The sequence below is a fragment of the Gobio gobio genome (assembly GCF_949357685.1).
Source record: "Gobio gobio genome assembly, chromosome: 19".
NCBI lineage: Eukaryota > Metazoa > Chordata > Actinopteri > Cypriniformes > Gobionidae > Gobio > Gobio gobio.
The window spans coordinates 41,472,165-41,490,868 of record NC_137112.1 but is presented as its reverse complement, the minus strand read 5'-3'; the positions used below and the strand labels follow the sequence as shown (position 1 = coordinate 41,490,868).

General features: G+C 36.5%; 1 protein-coding gene across 4 annotated transcripts in view; it reads right to left on the bottom strand.

Annotated features, from left to right (window-relative positions):
• Positions 1-18,704, bottom strand: part of slc38a3a (solute carrier family 38 member 3a) — a 66,603-nt gene that overhangs the window by 16,543 nt on the left and 31,356 nt on the right. For 2 of the 4 annotated variants that reach the window (XM_079844325.1, XM_079844326.1), the window contains 7 exons: positions 18,504-18,600; positions 18,255-18,370; positions 12,762-12,835; positions 10,210-10,302; positions 9,440-9,521; positions 2,673-2,755; positions 2,400-2,458 (listed from right to left, as the gene is read on the bottom strand). In XM_079844325.1, coding sequence (XP_079700451.1) covers positions 2,400-2,458; positions 2,673-2,755; positions 9,440-9,521; positions 10,210-10,302; positions 12,762-12,835; positions 18,255-18,370; positions 18,504-18,600 — 604 coding nt within the window. Of the gene's footprint in view, positions 1-2,399; positions 2,459-2,672; positions 2,756-9,439; positions 9,522-10,209; positions 10,303-12,761; positions 12,836-18,254; positions 18,371-18,487; positions 18,601-18,704 lie in introns of all 4 variants that reach the window. The other 2 variants (XM_079844327.1, XM_079844328.1) reach the window with 1 other exon arrangement.

Below are 18,704 nucleotides of genomic sequence, written 5' to 3'. Positions count from 1 at the left end.
TACATTTCACTGCTTTATACTGTAATGTCATTCCTCTGTGTCACATGACCAGTTGGATAAGAGAGAGAATACTAGGGTGGCTCTGTCGCCATTATGTCTTTTCATTTGGTGCTTGTTTCAATCACAGCAGGGATGGTGAATCGAGAGAAAAAGAGAAAAGAAATGTTATCATATTCAGACAGGACCATGGTGTAAAGTCTAGTTTCATAAATCCAATGTGAAGATGTGGCACAGCCAATGCCACACGCTCACACTAGCAGGAGGACAGAGAGAGTGAGAGCCGTGTGCACAGATTAAAGCTCCCCTCCAAAACTAGGTCAGTGAGGTGCACCGAACACAACCCCACTCTAAAAATACTAAACACACTCATTCAACATCACACGCTCATTCTGCTGGTGGAAAAGATGAGCACATCCTAAAATCCCCCAGCGTACTATAAGATTTATAAACTGGCTAATTGGAACCCTATCAAGATTAAATATAAATTTTCACGCTCTCAGCACATTATTCAGGGAGAAATTTCAAAATAGCAGAGTACTGCTTCAAGATGGGAATACTAAGCAGCACATGGCTGAATCAAACGGATTTAAAGGGATAGTTCACCCAAAAATGAAAATTACATCCATTATTTCCTTGCTCATGTTGTTAATAGTAAATACTGAGTAACTTATATTTGACACAATATTGCCAGTTAATTTGTCTATTTTTTAAAACAGTTCTAAACAAAGCCACAGTAGAATTAAACAGTGCATCTCTGAGCAACACAGAGTAGTGGAGTTTCAAGTGAATCAGTGTATTGAACGAATCGATTCAAATGGATGGAATGAATGGTTTAATGAAAGCCACTTTTTGCCACCTACTGGCATATCGATTTAACATCCAGACTGGCAGTCTGTCTGAAGCAAGCAAACAAAGCTGACTTATCCACCTTATTTTTCAAAACGGAAGTAAACTGTTTTCTGTAAATGTACGAGACTTATGATTCATTAGTGGCTATAGGGAAATAACGAGAAGAATATATCAAAGTGCGGTAAACGGTAAAACTGTTTGCATAACAAACCAGTGTGTTTATAATTCAGAATAAAATAGTAAGAAATAGCAGTTTGCAATATCAAGTAGCATAACAAGTGTTTTTTGTGCAGTTAGTGAAAAGTCAGTTTTGTTAGATTGTGTTAGACTGGATAAACCCAGCCTGATTTGCCAGCTATTTGATTTCGCCCTGCAACTCAATCTGGAAACCTGTACATTCATTTCTACGGCTTCTGTTACACTTTTGCGGGAACCAATCACAGACTGGCTTATCCACCTTGCGCCCTATTGGCAGGTTTAACACAATGACGGATAGAGAAGTTGCCAAGCGGCAACCTCACCCAGTTTCTCTTGAAGCCAATACGGAAGTGACTTAAACTGCAATTCATCGACTGGCCATTAGGCTGCAGAAGGGAGCAGAATCTCATTGAGCCCCATGTTAAAATGCCCAACTTTACAGCAGAAAAAAACATGTTTACAGCCTGGTACACATTGTGGTTTTGGTCTATACAGCTAATTTTGCCCTTCATGACGACTGTGAGGGGGGTGAATTTTTGTATAACTCATTTACATTTTATAAAGCCTTAAAGTTCTGCATAATTAAGGGCGTGGCCACTTTGAGTGACAGGTGGATAGCCATTTATCTGCTGTCTGTTAGTCATCGCGTCACCTCAGCTCCACCCACGTCAGCTCTTTGCCCATTTTCTATTATCCGGGAGTGACGCGCGATGACGTGCTGCCAAGATGGCAACGGCCAGCTCGACCCTACTTTACGCTTCAAAACTGCTCTTCAGAATCCTATGGGTGACGTCACAGACACTACGTCCAAAATTAGAAATGCTAAAATAAAATAAGGTTAAGTTAAGTTGAAGTACTAATCAATAAAATTGAAGTAAAGATAAATTAAAGCTAAATAGAACTATATAAAACACAAATACAATGACAAAAGCACATAACAAAACTACTAAAATTTAAATAAAAAAATAACACATTCAAAAATGTATAAATACTATGGTATTATATAAATAATATAAAAATATCACTAATTAAAACATTTATAAATACTATATTATATAAATAATATTAAAATAACACTAATTCAAAAATGTATCAATACTATAATATTATATAAATAATATTAAAATAACACTAATTAAAAGTCCAGATCTAACAGTTGTATGATGCAAAATGTCCAGAGCATTGTTTTAATAATGAAAACATTTTTTTTTTAGTCCAAACCACTTGTCAATGGTTTATGTGTGGAAAACAATGAAAACCATGAAAGTCATAGAGGGGTGAGAAGAGGGTAAGCAAATAAAACAATTTTCATTTTAGGTGAAATTTTTCTTTGACGAGGTGAGCAAACATACCGCAATAAGGAAGAAGACCATGCAACTGAGAGAGAAACCGCTGGTGTAGCCCAGGTACCCTGAAACACACAGTGTGATGAGAGCCAGTGACTGCATACATGTCTGACCTGGTCACAGCCCTTTATTAGGACTCAATACTCTTACAATTCAATAAAACATGAATATAAGAATTTTACGTTGTGTGGTTGTGCAGAAAGGAAGATGTGAGCAGAACAAGGTGTGTGTGTGTGCATTCAGACATACTGTAAGAATCAGAAGTTTGAGAAAACTTACCGAGCTGCTTCATTAAAGCTAGCGGCAAGATGACACTGCATGACACAATGACGACCAGGTAATTTCCGTTTACATACCACTCCCTGCCAAACAAATCAAAGAAGAAAGGCAAAAACAAACAAAAACTATTAGATAATGGTTCACAATTAACTTTCTTCCAAACTTGATAACTTTTTTTTTCCCGTTAATTGAAGATAAAAATAAGAAAAACAATAAGAAAATAAAATAAGAAAATAAAATAAATAAAATAAGAAAATAAAATAAGAAATGTTCTCTTGCCAGCTAACAACAATAAATAAGTTCAAGTTGAAGTAAAATGACTAAACCTAAAACTGAAATAAAAAGAAATTAAATATACATAAGCAAAAAACAAAAACTAATAAAAATAACAAAAGCACATGACAAAGTCAAACTTAAACTAATAATAAAATGAAAACTGAAAAATAAAATATAATAAAATAAAAATAATACTATAATACTGTATAAATAATAATAAAAAAATAACAATCTTACATTATGAATTCATAATTGTTTTAGTACTGGCAACCTCTATATTTCAAAGCCAGTTCAGTTTTGATTCTGGCACTAAAATCAGGTCAATCAAGTCAATTAGGCTAAGGAACTAGCTTATTTTATGGAAGAATTGTAATTATTAATACTGATACATTTATCCACTGTATTTTTTTAAATCATATCGCAATTGCTGCTGTTTTATAAGCACAATAAACGTTGTGTAATGCAATGATTTTTCTTTATTTAAAGGGGTTTCAGGCCAAACAGCCCCAATTAATTGCAATAAAATCATTGTATGGCTTTGAGTGGCTTACTGCTTTAATAAATATTGACCCATTTAACATTCCCCTTGTGCATTTGCAAATGGAGCAGCAGTTCTCTTATTAACCCAAGGCATTACATTCCCATGCTATTACAGTAAGAGTGCTTACTACAGTATGTTCTTTAAATGGCTTATAGTGAAGTGCATAAATCACATTACTGGACCACACCAGGACAGGGGGTGGTGATTATTTTGGGGCGTGATCAATGCCCTTCCTTATAAATGTGTTGTGATGTGTAACTGAGCTGCTATTTAGATCCGGAACCTATCACTGGCCAATTTGGAGGGGAAATCCTCTCGCTCTCTAACTCGTCCTAAAGCTGCTAATCTTGTTATTCTGCCCCCCATTAAGACCGAAAGCATGGCATCTCTCAAAGAAGCTCTGAACGACAAAGACTGAGAGACTTCTTAGGTACGGCCTGTACCCTGCCCGGAAATTCAGCTTGATATGAGACAATAGAGCGACTCTATCACGCCAAAAATGTTCAATGGACGGTGAATTTTATTAAGTGGAGAAGTTGCAATCTCAGTGAGGTTGAACGGGACCCGGTACATTGAGAGAGTCGGTCAACAGCGCTAAAACAAAGCTATCTTGGGAGGTCAAGCTAAACTGGAGGTGATGGTGCTCGACTCTGGTACTGGTTGGCTCAGGATGCGTGTGTGTGTGATGTTCACTCTCTGCCACAGGAGTTTCACATGAGCAGTAGTGTGAGTCAACGATCGAAAGGCATGCCAACACTCGTCTGAACACACTGTGAGCTACTTCCTCTCAACAGTTTTCTCCCCACCCACCCCTCCATGTCTAGTCTGGATGAGGACATGTCTGGGTGTAGAATCAATGGGCACATTAACAAGCATGTTCTTAAACAACTTTGTTACCAAAGTGACAGTGTGCAAATCGTGGTATTGCCAAAAAGCAAGACGGGAAAGGAAGAAAATGCAAAACACCAGATTTCATATTTTATCTGCATTTCTATCATTCACATATCAGAACCAAACTGCTGTTAAAAATGTGTTGCAATCTCTAACTAGAAAATAACCGTTCCAGCAACATGTCGACTAAGTTGCTCGGATGAAAAGATTAAGCTAAGATTATGATATGTAACATTTTTGGATTAAAATATCCAAAAACCACTAGAACAATTTTATATATTTTATTGACTTGTGTACTTGCATTATCCCAAATGTTTCCAAGAATGTTTAAATCCAGAGAAATAAGCAGATTTAACCAGGACACGGACCCTGTCTGTGTGTCGCCTATCAATGACATCATACCCACGTTATCCTCGATATCTGGTTGTATATTGTAGAAACCATGGAAACACCAAAGACGCTTTAATATTTTATGCAGTAAGATGTTTACATGACATGTGCAGAACTCTTCACTCCAGTTTACATGCAATTTTCATTATTCGCTAATAAGTATGGTTATACCACAGTCAGATAGGCGTACAGTATGCATGATGTTACCGGCCATTGTTTTCACCTACTCGCATCAAATTCATAATACATTTTTATGGACGTACTGGATATTATTGGGAGCCGTGATGAACATTGCAATGCCGCTGTTCTGTCGATTTGTCCTACCTTGTCAGATTTTGCTACCTCCCATTAAAACAGTATGTAGCACAATTCGGCAGCAAAAAATGCTGCCTATCAGATTGTGCTACCAACATCATATTCATGCGATTTGAGGCTTTATTAATATCCATACCCCTACCCTAAACCTACCCTTAAAACTATGTAAATATATATATATGTTTAAAAAAATTAAATGTTGATGTGCGCCTGCGCAATAAGCCCTGGTAGGACAATCTGACGGGTAGGATGAAATGTCAGGACACTGGGTTTGCCGCTGCCATCGCGTTCTTGGCGGAGAAGAGAAGTTTTCTCTTGGTTTGGAGAAGAGAAAACTTCAGAATAATGTCACAAAGTTCATTCATGAAATTGTGTGAACAACACACGGTATCCGTGCACACGCACACTTTGGTCAGAATGGTAATAATGCGATTAAGGTGTTTACATGCCTGTTTATTGTGATTAAATCAGCGTTACACCACCTTGTTTAATGCGACTATGGTTAGTACGATTATGAATGACATTCGATTAGTTTGATCGAAGTATTGCGTTTACATGAGGTAAAGTTTAATCACTATGTTTTCAAAATCCTATTATAATCGCATTATAAGGGAGCATGTAAACCAGGGGTGTCCAATCCTACTCCTGGAGAGCCGCTGTCCTGCAGAGTTTTACTCCAACCCCAGTGAAACACAGCTGAACCCGCTAATCAAGGACTTACTAGGTATACTAGAAACTTCCAGCAGGTGTGTTGAGGCAAGCTGGAGCTAAACTATGCAGGACAGCGGCCCTCCAGGACCGAGTTTGGACACCCCTGATGTAAACATAGTCATTGTTATATAGCTCAACACAGTTAGTTTTATTGTTTAAATCTCGTTTTCTTGATTTATTGCGAGTACAATGTTCTACCAGGCCTAATGTTGATCTAGCTTACAAGTGTCTCATAGTAGCCGCAGAGCGAACGCAGCATTATAACATAACTTTCAACACACTCAAATGTGTCCAATATGATAAAACAGCACTGCTTTACCCCACATATGCATGACCGGAAGAAGCAGAAGTGTTCATCTTTGGCATAATAAAAGCTCCACTGCTCTCAAGCCGTGTGTAGCACTTGTTTCGCTCCAGCGGCCTCTTTCTGCTCCAACGGCTTTCAGCCCTACCCTGCTTCATACTACAGTAACGTTAAAGGTCCCGTTTTTCGCGTTTTTTTGAAGCTTTGATTGTGTTTACAGTGTGCAATATAACATGTGTTCATGTTTCACGTGTAAAAAAACACAGTATTTTTCACACAATTTACTTATCTGTATACCGCTGTTTTCACTGTCCTCAAAACGGCTTGAAAGATTTCCCTGTTCTATGAAGTCCCTCCTTCAGAAATACATAACGAGTTCTGATTGTGCCAGCGGTTCCCGTGTTGTGATTCGACAGCAGCTTAGCGCACGCAGAGCGCACGTTACCGGAAAGGTCACGCCTCTCACCATAACGGGGATGCATGCGCTCAATGATCTCTAAGTACAGCGTCCCTGGGAAAGCCAAACAAAGGTGATTTGACTCCGGGATGAAAATAACAGCGTCTCGACGACATGGCGACAAACACTATACAAACGCAACAATTCCTCTTCTCCACGTGGGAGAGCAACCACGCCCCCTTTTTCCGCGTATTCTTGTGGGCGGAGGTTAGTCAACAAACTGTTCTACTGACGTCATTAAAGCAGGATGTACAGAGATGTAGTCCAGACCGGCCGTTCGCTGTAGGCTTTGAAAGGGAACTTCTGTTAAATAAAATATCTCGCTTGGCATTGAACTTTGAGCTTTATAATTTTACAGGTATTAATTATGCTCTAACAGCAACATTACACACTAACTAAAGTTTGAAAAATAGGATCACGAAGAACAGGACCTTTAATAAATCTTTAATACGTTAGCTCATCCATGAATATGATTTCCGAGTCCCATCGGATTCTTTTCCACCGGCTGTAGAGGTGAAGACTACACCTCCCATGATTCCGCGAAATCAAGGCGTCATCAAGCTACGCCTTTGTTTTGAATAAGCGACCTCTAGCAGCTAAAAATTACCTATTGTGCCTTTAAACAAAAAAAATAAACTGTTTTCAACATTGATAATAATAAGAATTATTTCTTGAGCATAAAATCAGCATAATAGAATGATTTCTGAAGGATCATGTGACACTGAAGACTGGAGTAATGATGCTGAAAATTCAGCTTTGCTATCACAGGAATAATTATATTCAAATAGAATAGAATTATATATATTTTTTTATTTATTTAAACTCTAATATTTCACTACACTATTGTTTTTACTGTAATTTTGAACAAATACGTGCAGCATAGTTGAGCATTAGAGACTTCTTTCAACAACAAAAAAAGAAAAATGAACGGTTAACCAAGTTTTTTTTTACCAAGTGACACCAAGATACACATGAGTACATCCTTCTTAACAGACAGTTTATTCTCACCCTGGTTTTCATTTAAAGTTAAACATGGTGTCTGCAATGACTAAGGTCCTTTCATAAAACTTTCCTGCTAATGTTAATTTACAAAAACTGTCACACATGTAGATTCATGTGCACTGCCTGCTAAAACGGAAATGAATAGTCACTGTTTAATGCGTTGTGATCCTCCTCGCTCGCCTGGAGAGGTGAGGAATTCAAATGAGGCAGCCAAAGGTCGTTTCCGTGGAGTTTTTGAGGTGTCCTCCAGAGTGTGTGCACAGGCCTTCTGTCAGGCCGAACTCCAGTCATCGTATCTGCAGTCGGCTTGCGTCACGGACCGCCACACACACATTTCCTTGGCTGGGCAAGCGAGTGTTAGTCAGGAGAGATCTGACCTTCACGTGCATAAAATCTGTTCTCACCAAATCTAGTCCATCTATCATAGTTTTTCTCTAACACACACACACACACACACACACTTTTACACAATTACGCCAAAGCATTTTACTGTGTGACTCAAAAATCCTAAGGGACCTATTGATCAGACAGAAACTGCACAGCTCACACACATTCACAAATTGGCAGTAATCGTTACGAGGGGCAAAACTGATGTGGTTGCTAGTGTTAATGGCCTCATGTCCACAATGACAGGCTGGTATTTGACAAAAAGAAAAATAAATGCCATTGAAAAAGGTGCATTTACAGACTTGACTAATCACATAACCCTTTTCCTTTTGGCCATTAGTGTAGACCTTCCCACACACTGGTTTCTTTCATTCTTTCTCTAACTATCTTTCTTCCCAAAGGACATTTTTAAATTTTTTATGACATTTTTGCTGTTGTGTAGCCCTTAGTTCCATACAAGTATCAACTTTGTCTCAGGTGTTTTTAATACAATAGCTAAGATTCATAAAGATAGTAACAAATGAGACTCATTGGCATACAGTACACTATTTAAGGAGGACATTTTATGCTTTTTTACATTTTCAATTTCTTTAGTGTGTAATGTTGCTGTTTGAGCTTGAAAAAGGTCTGCAAAGTTACAAAGCACAAAGTCCACTCCAAAGGGAGTTATTCTCTATATCAGTAAGCACTAAGCTCCCTCAAATGCCTTGATTGTAGTCTTGTGTTTTCGTCTGGAAAAATACAATAATGACATTTCCAAAACACACTTGAAGCAGTTGACCAATCACACACTAGTCCAGCTGACCAATCAGAGCAAATTGTGCTTTGTGGAAAGAGGGGATTCATAGAGACGGTAACTAAACAGAGCATTACTGACAGATTGGGAAGCGAGGTGCGTCACAATATGCGGGGGGAAAAAATATGTAAAAAATAATGCTAATCCTTAAAAATTAAGGATACAAAAGCAGGGTTTTTTGGGGGGTTCCCAAGGAACCTTTCAGTGGAAAGCTCTTAAAAGTTTGAAAACCTTTTAATAATCTAAATAACTTTTTTCCTCTATAAAGTGGAAAGGTTCATGGACGTTCATGATAAATAAAGGCCAATAAAGAACCTTTATTTATAAAAGCGAGCTATAATATCTTGAAATCTCTGACTTTTAATCAAATAAACAGGCACTGTTGAGGCTGTTTGTAAGACCTTTTTTTGAATCTTTAGATAAGACTTTTTCTCAGGAGAAACATTTGAAGCAGGAGACTTCATTTGGTTTCCCTTTAATGACACTGTTGTCTACAATTAGAGACATTAAACAGATCTTGTGTTTTATTTGACTTTCTAGTGAGTGCTTCTGTATGCTGATACCCTTGAAACGGGTCACGTGGTAATCTAGAGTCCTGATGTGGCCAATAAACAGTGGAAAAAACAAGATGATGTATTTGTGTTGCTTTCTGAGAACTAAAACACAACTTTAAACACACACAGACATGTGTACTCACCCTGATGTACTGTCCACCTTGAGAAAAGCCTGGATAACCAGTGGAAACTCGTATTTTACTATGTACAAGTAGCTGGACATGGCTATGAGAGAGGAGAGAGAGAGATGACGGCTGTGAGATTCATACACACACACACACACACACACACACATACTGTAAACACCCTAATCCAGGACGTATTTGTCTACTCCAGGGGATTGTGGTTATTATCCTGGAAGCAAATGTCACAGTAAAGAAGAGAATCAGTTCTATATTTAGTTTCCATAAACATGCACCCAACGGCACCCAGCTCAGGGTCTTCTCCACTACTGTGGATCGAATCACAGTTTAAATGACAAAGCTCTTTAAAAACGATTGACTGTAAAGCAAAGCAATATTAAAAGAAAAATACATTAAAAAAAAGAATTATAATGTTATACAATAGGCAAGATATCGAGATATATAATAATATATATTAATATATATATAATAAGATATATATATAATATTTTAAGAAAAATTATGCTGAATATATATAGAGAGTCGAAATAGACTACAGCTTTCGAAAATGAGGACAACATAGAGGAAGGGGAGGAAAGGTTACAATGAGTATGAAGGAATAAAAAATAACTGAGCGATGACCTGGAGTGTAAATGAGAAATGAATGACAATGCTATCCATCTAAGTCCGGTCACTTTCTCTGGAGAGGTGTATATGAATACTGTGCCCTTGACAGCGTCACAAAGCAATACAATGTGTCTCCTGAGACGTGACGTTTGACAGCATCTCACCTCCAATGTTCTGCAGGGTGATTGCAATGCCGGCCGCCATCTTGCCTGGTGTGCCGAAGGCTCGGTAGCCCAGTTGTTCATAAGCTCTAATGCCTGACAAAAATGCAAGAACACATGAGATCCACATATTGTCCAATTGCTAGTAATATGCAACAATATAGTAAAAAAAACACTAAAGCACCCCCCCAAAAAATGTCTTCCTCTAATAATAATAACAATAATAATCATAGTATATTAATTTGTTAATTAATTAATACTTTATAAAACTAAATATCTATTAAATCAACGCTCATTGTACACGTTGTATTGTTCTTTCATACTTCCATATATTACTTATTGTTTGGAGGTGTGGGGACACACATACAAAACGAACACTAAATCTATATTTATACTTCAAAAGAGAGCCTTAAGAATTGTAAATAAAACTACTTATAGAGCACCAACTTTTCGTTAAAATAAAAGCACTAAAATTCAGAGATTTGGTAGAACTTAAGACTGCACAAATTATGTATAAAATATATAATCAACAATTATCAAAAAGTATCCAAGGGTTGTTTCAAATGAGAGAGAGCAAGTACTATCTGAGAGGACATTTGGTATTACAAAGGAAAATTATAAGAACAAATTTTAAGAATCACTGCATTACAACCAAAGGAGTTCATTTATGGAATAACTGTAGTGAAGAGATGAAAACATGTACAACAATGAGTAATTTTAAGAGAATATTTAAAATGAAAATATTGAAGGGATATGAAAAGGAATTGAGATGTTAGTATCGTATACTGACCGTATGTTTTTGGGATTATATAAAAAGTCTAGTTTGGTTGGGTTTTATTGGGTGTAATATAGATAAATGGAAAAGAAGATGATGGAAATGTGTATACGTACTGTAGTTATGAATGTATGCATCTGTGTAATATGTGAATATAAGCACTGGAAGTAGATATATAGTGTATGTTTATGTAAATATGTAAAGCAATGATTCTATTTGTGTTAATTAAGGGAAAAATAGAGATGGGGGGGTAGGACTAGAAAAGTTTTTTGAACTTCTTCCTACTCCTTTTTGAACATGGGAAATTGTTTTGTTTTTTCTATTTGAAGTACTTAATCCTTTATACTAATTTTGGAAGTGTGTATAGAGAAGTGTATGTTCTTTTTTATTTGGTATTTTTAATTATATTGTAAGTATGTAGGAATGGATGATTTAGGTACATACATATTCTCTTCCTGTTATTCTTATTTTTTTTTTTTTTTTTTAACATGTTCAAATAAAACACTCAATCAATCAATCAAATGTAATATAGTAATACATTTAAAACAGAATATGATAGTAATAATATTAATATTACAAACAAGTCTTTTTCTAAGTCTTACTCATATCAGATGTTCTGATTTATTATGTCGTTTAAATTGATTCATTATTTTAAAAAAGTGTGTCTATCTGTCACATTCTGTTTGTGTTTAGTTTCATTTTCATGGACTTTTAGGGGCTATTTACACGACACCGTTTTCAACTAAAAATGTTAAGCGTTTTGGCAGTTCATTTACACGACACCGTGTTTTGGGTGCCTGAAAACACAAACTTGGTTTCAAAGTGCACGCTTTTGAAAATGGTCTCCGTGTAAACAACAAAAAAATGTATCTGTGAAAACGATGACGTCATGCACATGCGTATTACATTTTCAGTCTATAGTGTTTCATCGCCATCTAATGGCCTTGGCAGCAGAATACAGCATTTTAGACGTTTTCACGGATCCATGTGAAAGGGGATCGTTTTGACAATGGTGTTGACTTACACAGAAAAATCAAAGAAAAATCTTCTCCGTTTTAAGCAAATCGTTGTTGTGTAAACGCACCCTTAGTTTGTTTCCAGCACCTGTTTCTTTAGTTCTAGTTTCTCGCCAGTCATTGGTTTCTATTGATAATCATTTAATTAATTTAACGATCACATCTGTTCGTTTTTGAGTTTGTTATCAATGTATTTTTAAGTTCCTCTTGGTTTTCAGTTCATTGTCGGGTAGTGTGGTGTTGTTATGCTCAACTGTCACATTACCTACTCATCTTTGGATGACCTGTGTTTGTTTTGTTTAAATAATAGTTTAAAACATTTTTTGTTATTAATACCCTTTCAGAATTTCTCTTCATCATCTTTGGATTAAACGTTACACTATCATCTAGTAATATGTATATCACGGTATATGTAAGGTTTGTCAGTTTTCAAGGTAACCATGTGGTTGACATGGGTTTGGGGCAACAATGAAACCATGGGCTTATAGTTGATATAGCACTGATAATGACAGCCACAATTGATCAAGCACAGCAGACGCTTGGCTATTTTTAGCCTAATGAACACCAGAAATATTCTTGCCAATTAAAATCTCTCACAGAGGAGGCAGATGGTCACTGAGCCAACAGAGAAACCCATGTCAAATCAGTTAATCTAAACCGGCTCTTCATTTTAGCTCAGGAACAGTTTTTCCTATCCATATCATAATCTTAACTACAGAAGAGAGTTTAAAACTGGTCTCAGGTCAGTGTAATGAAATACTTACCCACAACGCCTGAAGATTTTAGCAGCAGGTGAATGGAGTATGACGACAGGAGAGCAACAGCAGTGAGAAGAATTCTGAAAGACAGAAAATATTAAATAAATTCAACTGGAACCAAATGTCACTGTCAAGCTCCATTGTGGCTATGTGTTATATTTATAAAGTGTTTAAATAGGATCTCAACTCAAATCACAAATATTCTAGGTTAACACAATAACACAATACAAGAAATTAAAGATATATTCGACTGTATATATATATATATATATATATATATATATATATATATATATATATATATATATATATATATATATATATTACATACATGTATTGTGTTTACAATTTACAATTTAGAGCTCTTTGAGAAAGATTATGACACAACCAATCCTCAACTTTTGCCTTGAAATTCATTTTACTGTGGCTTACTGGGAAATGTAATTGCTCAAGGACAGGGAATAATTTCATGTTTCTGGAATAAAATACATGTTTATGAGGGACAGTGGGAGCAAGAATTATAAGAAGTAGATCAAAAAATGCCAACAAAAAAAATAACTGAATAACTGATATGATAATTTGCTGTAGCACCATGCTCGATTAAATTTCCATATAGTCTTTCTTAAAATAATTAATAGCCTCAGTGACACAGTGCTGCTGGAGTCTCAATTAACAGTGCTTGGATTTCATCCACTTCTTCCTCCATTTGCTGAAGATGTGGTTTTACATTAATTTAAGAACTGATGAAGCCACTTGGATAAAGGTTCTTCAATAAATGGAGGAACACGTCCAGATGCTCCAGAATAGACAGACAGACAGACTAGCCTCAGTAAGGTGGAAAAATACTAGACAGTGTAATGACAGGCAAGATGGCCCATAAATACAACGGCACCCTCCAGCTGTCAACATCTGGACAAACATCTCATGCTATGAACCCGAAACACGCTCTACTGACTCTTTTTCTTGCATAAAAATGTCCTGTTTAGTCCCTTTTCCTAGCTCCAGAATGTCTTGGCATCTGTACTGACCAGGCCTAAGCATTTTCTGCCAAGCACTCAGTTTCAACTCTGCACTTTCTCACGTTTTCCCCTTTTCCTTCTTTTTACCTAATGACGTGGCTGAATTGCAGATGTCAACGAGTGCAGTTCTGCTGAAAACGCTGTTGCCTTGACTCACATGAGCTCTGAAACAGATATTCAGCATCAAAACTCCCAGCTCTGACTAACATTCCAGTCATATATAAGTAAAGAACAATTGTATAGCTAATTCCATGTCTTTAATAACAAATTACGCTGGAGGAGGCAGCATTACGAGATTAAAAAGCTTTGAAAAATCTGCTGAAACCCAGACAGAACATGTTATTTGTTCAACAGCTGCAGTATATTAATGGATGCAGCTGGCTTGAATGAAGACAGTATGCAATCAGTTCAGCATCTAATCAACTTCTTTAGCAGCTGATTGTGATGAAATATTTTCTATCTATTATCTATCTATCTATCTATCTATCTATCTATCTATCTATCTATCTATCTATCTATCTATCTATCTATCTATCTATCTATCTATCTATCTATCTATCTATCTATCTGTCTGTCTGTCTGTCTGTCTGTCTGTCTGTCTGTCTGTCTGTCTGTCTGTCTGTCTGTCTGTCTGTCTGTCTGTCTGTCTGTCTGTTCTGGAGCATCTGGACGTGTTTCTCCATTTATTGAAGAACTTTCATCCAAGTGGCTTCATCAGTTCTTAAATTAATGTAAAACCACATCTTCAGCAAATGGAGGAAGAAGTGGATGAAATCCAAGCACTGTTAATTGAGACTCCAGCAGCACTGTGTCACTGAGGCTATTAAATATTATTTTAATGGAGAAAGACTATATGGAAATTTAATTGAGCATGGTGCTACAGCAAATTATCATATCAGTTATTCAGTTATTTTCTTTGTTGGCATCTTTTGATCTACTTCTTATAATTCTTGCTCCCACTGTCCCTCATAAACATGTACGGTATTTTATTTCAGAAACATGAAATTATTCCCTGTCCTTGAGCAATTACATTTCCCAGTAAGCAACAGTAAGACGAATTTCAAGGCAAAATTTGAGGATTGGTTGTGTCATAATCTTTCTCAAAGAGCTCTTTCAAAGACAGTCAATTGAGACTAAATAGAGTTTTTAATTATGTTACGTAATAACACAGTCCCACATGTTTCTCCTAAATGTCATTAAAATAGAAGCAAATTAGATGATTAGATATTGAGATTATATTTAAAATATAGATCAGTGAAGATGGTCTTGAGGTATCACACAAGAAATTGATTCACACTGAAATCTCTGACATTTGATTGCAGATTTTGGTTTCTGATAACAATATGATGAAATCTTTTGTGAAACTCCAGAGGAGACTAATTAGAGGTTACTGTGCTCTTTTTCTCAGAAGAAAAATCTAAGCAGGGGTCTCCATCAGCTCTCCATTTAATCTCACTCCTGTCTAGAAGAAAATGAACTCCACACACTGTTATGTGATGCTGGATATTCAAGAGACATTCTTGTTTTATAATGTTGTGCATTTCTGGCAGTTGTGGATCCACTCTCGCCTCTAGGGAACTGCTGCCAAGATTCAAAGTGACATAGCAAAATCAAGCCTGAAGTCAAACCACAGCTCATTCGGGCAAATCCCAACATCAACATTTCATAATCTGTCCTCAATCTTCATCTATACACCACTTCTATATACACCTAAAGATAATGTTTTACACAATGAAACTCTACGAAGACAGCAAGGTCTATGGTAACTCCCATACACCATATGAATTCATCCCCAAGAGCTGCAGTATTATTGAAAGGAATAGCAGCATTATTAAATTGTGTCTGGGATTGATTTATGAGTAGCCTGAAGCCACAATCAGCACTGGAGCAACACTGTTCTCAGATCAGAGAGGTACTACATGCGCAGAAATCGGGAGTACCAAAAGTTCAAGTGTGCCAAATATTGCAGAACCCCAGTCACACCAAACAGCTCAAACCCAAAGCCCTTTCAGAAAGGAAAAAAATCCTCTGTACAATGCTCAACCCAGATTAAAAGGCATACAGCCCATGATTTTAATTGGCAGTGCCTTGACTGAATGCGAGGCTCCCGTGCAAAGTGAGTGTCCTGGTGCGGCCCGCTCAGCTCTACTGAAGGTCAATCGGGAAACAAATCTCTCTGGCAATCTGACTTTACTAATAAAGGCTGCTTTACTGGAGGATTAATACAGCAGGGGAACTAGTTCAGAGAACAGGACTTAACCCAGATCATGACAACTAACAAACTTTAGGGAAGCTGTGATGTTTACACTGTATAAAGAACTGCGGCAAGATTTGAGAAAGACCCTATGAAAAGCTCTAGGGATTAGCCAATGAGCTTGAACATGATGCTTTTATTACATTAACTATTATTAGTGAATTTGCAAGAGTTAATGCATGAGCTAATCCAGGAACAGAACTATGAAGCGTTAAATATCTGCTTCAACTGCCTCATAAGAGTCTGAACTGAACCTACAGGCTCTTACAGGTCCACAACATTTAACCTAATAACTTCTTTAGAAAATCCCAGACTTTCAGAACTTTTCCAATGTTTGACCTCGGTATGATTTTTTAATGGTTTTGAAAGAAATCTTATAAGCTCACCAAGGCTGCAGTTATTTGAACAATAAACAGTAATATTTTGAAATATTATTACAATTTAAAATCAAAATTGTCACTGATGCTTCATTTAGTAATATTTCTTCTAATTATCAATATTGAAAACAGTTTAACGGTTTAATATTTTGTGCAGTGATACAATCTTTTCAGCATTCTTTGATAAATTCAAAAGAACAGCATTTATTTGAAATAGAAATTTTGTAACATAAATGTCTTTACTGTCACTTTTGATCAATTTAACGCATCTTTGCTGAATAAAAGCATGAATTTCTTTCTTTAAAAAAATCGTACTGACCCCAAATTTGAATGGTAGTGTACATTGAGTCATATCTAGGGACCAGAATCTCACTAAGACTTAATGCCTTGGCAACCACCCGCAATACCCTAGATGGTGGCATAATCTTAACATGGGCAAACAACAGTGATATTTTCATCACAATGATTAAAAAAGTAAAAAAGTAGTGCTTTATTTTTAAAACATAATTCGACTTTTGTCAGGATCTTTCCTTTAATGCTAGTCTTGTTCAGTGTAGTCAGACAAACAATTAAAGGGTGTGTAAGATAAAGGGTGTACTTCACAAGCATTCATTAATATAATTAATTATACCAGTTTAATAGCATGATGACAATACCATTAGCATATTAATACGCACCACAGCTCTATAAAATATACAATCAAAAAGGAAGAAAATTAATTCTCAATAAAATATCAGCAGTACACTTTAAATAAAGATATAGTCATCTATGGTTCCATGAAGAACCTTTAACATTCATGTAACCTTTCCAATGCACAAAATCTTTCAGTGGAAATAGTGGAATTAAGTTGTTTTATTTTTATTTATTTTTTAATAGGTGTCTTTTAAGAACTTTTCAGTGAAACTTTTCTCTTCTACTGCATTCCCTTTTAGAAACCTTAATTTTTTTCTGTAATATTGTTAAAAAAAGATAATTTATTATGACTTCTGATTCTAATGTTTCCCCACAAAAAGGTTTATGATGTATCAAATGCACAATGATTTTATCAATTCCAGCTCAAAGTGAATTATCTGTTCTCCATTAAAGTGCCCCTTGATGCAGAAAATTATGCTTTTTCAGATATTACTTTTCATGCTACGTGTGTAATATAGCTGTTTGCAAATATCAAAGTGCACGACAAATGTTATTGTCTCACAGAAGAAAGAACTGATTCTGAACTGCCTGAAATGAGTCGTCAGTAATTCCAGTCTTACTTCCCGCATGAACCTACATAGGTTTGTAACAAATTTACATAATGCCAGCCAATGTTCTCATTGGCGGCCATGAACAATGTCTACTTTGACCTGCCCTCAAACACTGTAGTTGTAGCTGAGGCCTGGAAGAGTTTGGTTCAGGTTGTTGACTTTTCTGCACAGTGAAAGCAAATCCACATTGCATGTACTTCCAAAGGATGAGGACTCTGGCTCGAATTGATATGGTAAAACCGACACATCACTACTGTTTGTATCAATGTGTATACAAGTGCTGAGGAAGCCTCCGGAGCTGAAATTCAGATACTGTATGGTAATGGTAATGTTTCATTTACGACATGCGCTGTAAGCGGTAGGCCAATCACAACAGACTGGGCCGAATCCTTTATCAAACCATTTCTGACACTGCGAGAAAAGAGGTGATGTTGCGATGAATATGATGAGATTTAAAGTGTTTTGTGACTTTGGATAGATGTAAACCTATTGTAGAAGACTTCAAAAACAAAACTAGGAACTTTTAAAATAGCATAATATTGGCACTTTAAGGGATTACCCCTAAAATCGGAATGCATAGAGTTTGACCTAAAACTGTAACTTACATAAAGAGGACAATGCCTGTGTTAGCCATGGCATACGCTAATCCCAGAATTCCACTTCCCATGATGGCGTTTCCCAAATTGAAGACGGACATCCCAAAAGAAGTCTTTCCCTCAAACTAAGCAAGAAGAAACAGAGCAGTTAGTCTACACATTCACATTCAAAACACTTCACAACATTATGGTCTTATCTGAAGGAGACACACTGTCACATACTGCTATACATAAAATCTTACCAAAAGCTCAACTTACATCCGTGAAGCGAGTTGTTTTCTTGTCATCTGCATTGGACAGGAACTCTGAGCTTTCAGGCAGGTTTGCCTCGGCATTACCTGGAGTTCTGTCAGTACTAAAGACACAAGAACAGCCATGAGGGATTGCCAACATCAACAGAAAGTGTTAACGCCACCAAAACAGTAATTGAGGATGAGTGCTTTAATTATAGATGCATGA